General features: G+C 40.7%; 1 protein-coding gene across 16 annotated transcripts in view; it reads right to left on the bottom strand.

The window, feature by feature from the left end:
- The window catches only part of EBF3 (EBF transcription factor 3), a 121699-nt gene that overhangs the window by 33590 nt on the left and 85609 nt on the right, over positions 1 to 2500 (bottom strand). For all 16 annotated transcript variants that reach the window (XM_039554215.1, XM_039554223.1, XM_039554217.1 and 13 more), the window contains exon 10: positions 2012 to 2138. In XM_039554215.1, coding sequence (XP_039410149.1) covers positions 2012 to 2138 — 127 coding nt within the window. The remainder of the gene's footprint in view (positions 1 to 2011; positions 2139 to 2500) is intronic.

Here is a 2500-nt window from a genome sequence, read left to right as displayed (position 1 = left end):
TCTGGCTTTCTCTATTATCTTATTGCTGGGATATCGGCTTTTGTTTCCCTCCAAAGGTGTTTTAAAGATCTATTCCTGGTAAAGTGTTGTTAGTTATGTAACTTTATTACAATTTTATTCCAGTGGGAGAAGCTCATGGCATTCTCATGATCCTTTTGAACATCCTTACTTAGCAATAAAGACAAAAGGCAACCACAGGAAAGAAGAAGTGATGGGTTTGTTCTTCCAGCTCCATACACATGTGCACTTACACATTAGAAAGAAGTTCAAAACAGCAAAATTAGCCAAATTTGCAAAATCCGCACCTCAGAAATCAGTTAAAGCCATTCCTCTAAAGCAAGTCAGAATTCCAGGCTCTGCTCTGGGAGCCAGACCGTCATCTGGTTCAAATCTGCAGCGCTTCCCCGTGCGCCGTGGAACTGCACCAGCTCCCAACAGCTCAAATATCTGGAACTTGGGCTGAGGCTTTCAATTCATTCATTTTTTATTTTGTTGGACACTTCTTTTAGCTCGTCATACTCGCAGGATACTGAGCTGTAGCTTTGCATGAACTGTATATATATACATATATATGTGTGTGTGTGTCTGTGTCTGTATATATATATATATATATATATATAAAATATAGTTCATAAGAGCATTTTTAAGCCCACAACTGTAACAGCTCCACCTGTGCTCACCACCTTTGCAGCAAAACAACTCTGGCTTTCGGGATAAATCATCTGCCCCAAAAGAACCACAGTCACCACCATCCCATTTGGAAGCTCTGGTAAAACCCAATCCTAAAGATCAGTAAATGTAAATATTCTCCCCCTCATCAGCCAGAAATGAAGCAACCAGGTTTGGATGCCAGTGTTTTTGCTCAGGTTTAGATTTCTTTGGGAATAGAGAGAATATAGGAATCTCAGGTGCTACCATCACTTAAAAGTTCGTATTAACAATAGACCTTAGGCAGACACAAAAACATATCCATGATGCGCTAACAGTTTCAAAAGTCCTCGCTTAAAACTACCCAGGAACACACTTTTCCCATTAGATCTAAATTAATAGATAGAAACAGTTGCAGTCTAGTGGGAAAATATTCATCAAAATGCACATCATCTGCACATCATCTGCAATCTGCATTATCTACCCAATAAGCAGCGAGGACTCTCCCCGAATCCCTGCAGTCTGTCGAGTAAACAGTTAAAGGCTCTTTGTTTTCAAAAGAGAGATTGATTCATCAGATCAAATTTATTACCTAGAATCCTCATCCAAAAGTACAGTAAATTAAATCGCTATTTCTCCCTTTTCCCTCCCCACACCTCAGTTAAATTCATTGGTAAATGCCAGAAAAACTCGAATACACATTTCAGATAAAAAGCCAGCAATACTTCATCCCAAAATAAGAATTTTCATATTAAAACCACTGGAAACCACAATGTTCCGAATTTTTCTTGTGCTGTTGTAAATTAAAATCAAATGTATTTAAAAGATTTGGCATAAATAAATCATTCCCAGGCTTGTGAATTTGTATCCCAAGTTTTAGGTCTGAGGGAATCTTTAGAGACAGATTGTGAATAGGGTTGGATAAAGTCATTTGGATCCAACAACAGCTCCTTGAACCGATTCCTAAAACTTCAACTGAACCTTTAGGGAAGTTCAAGAAGTTTGGATAGATGGCCTGAAAAATACTTTGCATCACTGAGCACTTCTTAACTCCTTTTTCTGGCTGGAGGAGAGTAGGAAATACCATTGTTAATCTATTTCTGGCCAATATGAAAACAGGAAGTAACAGACATCTTGTGAGGGAGCTGGATCCCATGGGACGTCAGGACATTTTTGAGACCCAGGAGGTTGGATGGGCACCAGAGCTCTTGGGTGCCCATACGAACAGATCTTCTGAGGTCCAGCTACCACCAGTTACATTTCCTGCAGGACACATCCTATTTTAACAGCATTTTTAATTCCTGCGTGTCACTAAGAGGTGGGAGTTGTCATCCCAAAAGGAGTACGGAAACCACACACTTACCAGTGTAGACGAATCGGCCGGGAGCACCTTTGCAGAACTGTTTGGATTTGTAGGAGAGAGTTACTTCAACAACTCCTGGAATGTGTCGTGGTGGTGTTTGAACTCTGATGGCGTGGGGTGTTATCAGCTACAGAAATCGTACAGAGAACATACCTTAAATCAAGATGGCACTGATAAGGCTGATGCCAGCCAGTTTACATAATCACAAAAATGACTTTCAATGGTACTCCTTGTCTCCAAACTCTCCCTCCCTTGGAAGATATGGGTTCTACAAGGTTTTTTTAGAAAAAGCTCTGTAAACGATCCTTGGTTTTCGTTTGCAGGAAAGGCCACAGGGCATCATTCATATGAAAATTGCCTCCATATGTCTCCTTAAGGCTACTCCTGGTAATTTTAACACTAATTGTCCAATTGTACTGGGAGACCTCCTACAGCAAGTCTTCCACTAGAGGGCCATGAAGTGCCTCAAGTACGTTCCCGGCCCGGGCA

The sequence above is a fragment of the Corvus cornix genome, chromosome 6 (assembly GCF_000738735.6).
Source record: "Corvus cornix cornix isolate S_Up_H32 chromosome 6, ASM73873v5, whole genome shotgun sequence".
Lineage (NCBI taxonomy): Eukaryota > Metazoa > Chordata > Aves > Passeriformes > Corvidae > Corvus > Corvus cornix.
The sequence above is the reverse complement of the archived record's forward strand: the minus strand, read 5'-3'. Positions and strand labels throughout refer to the sequence as shown.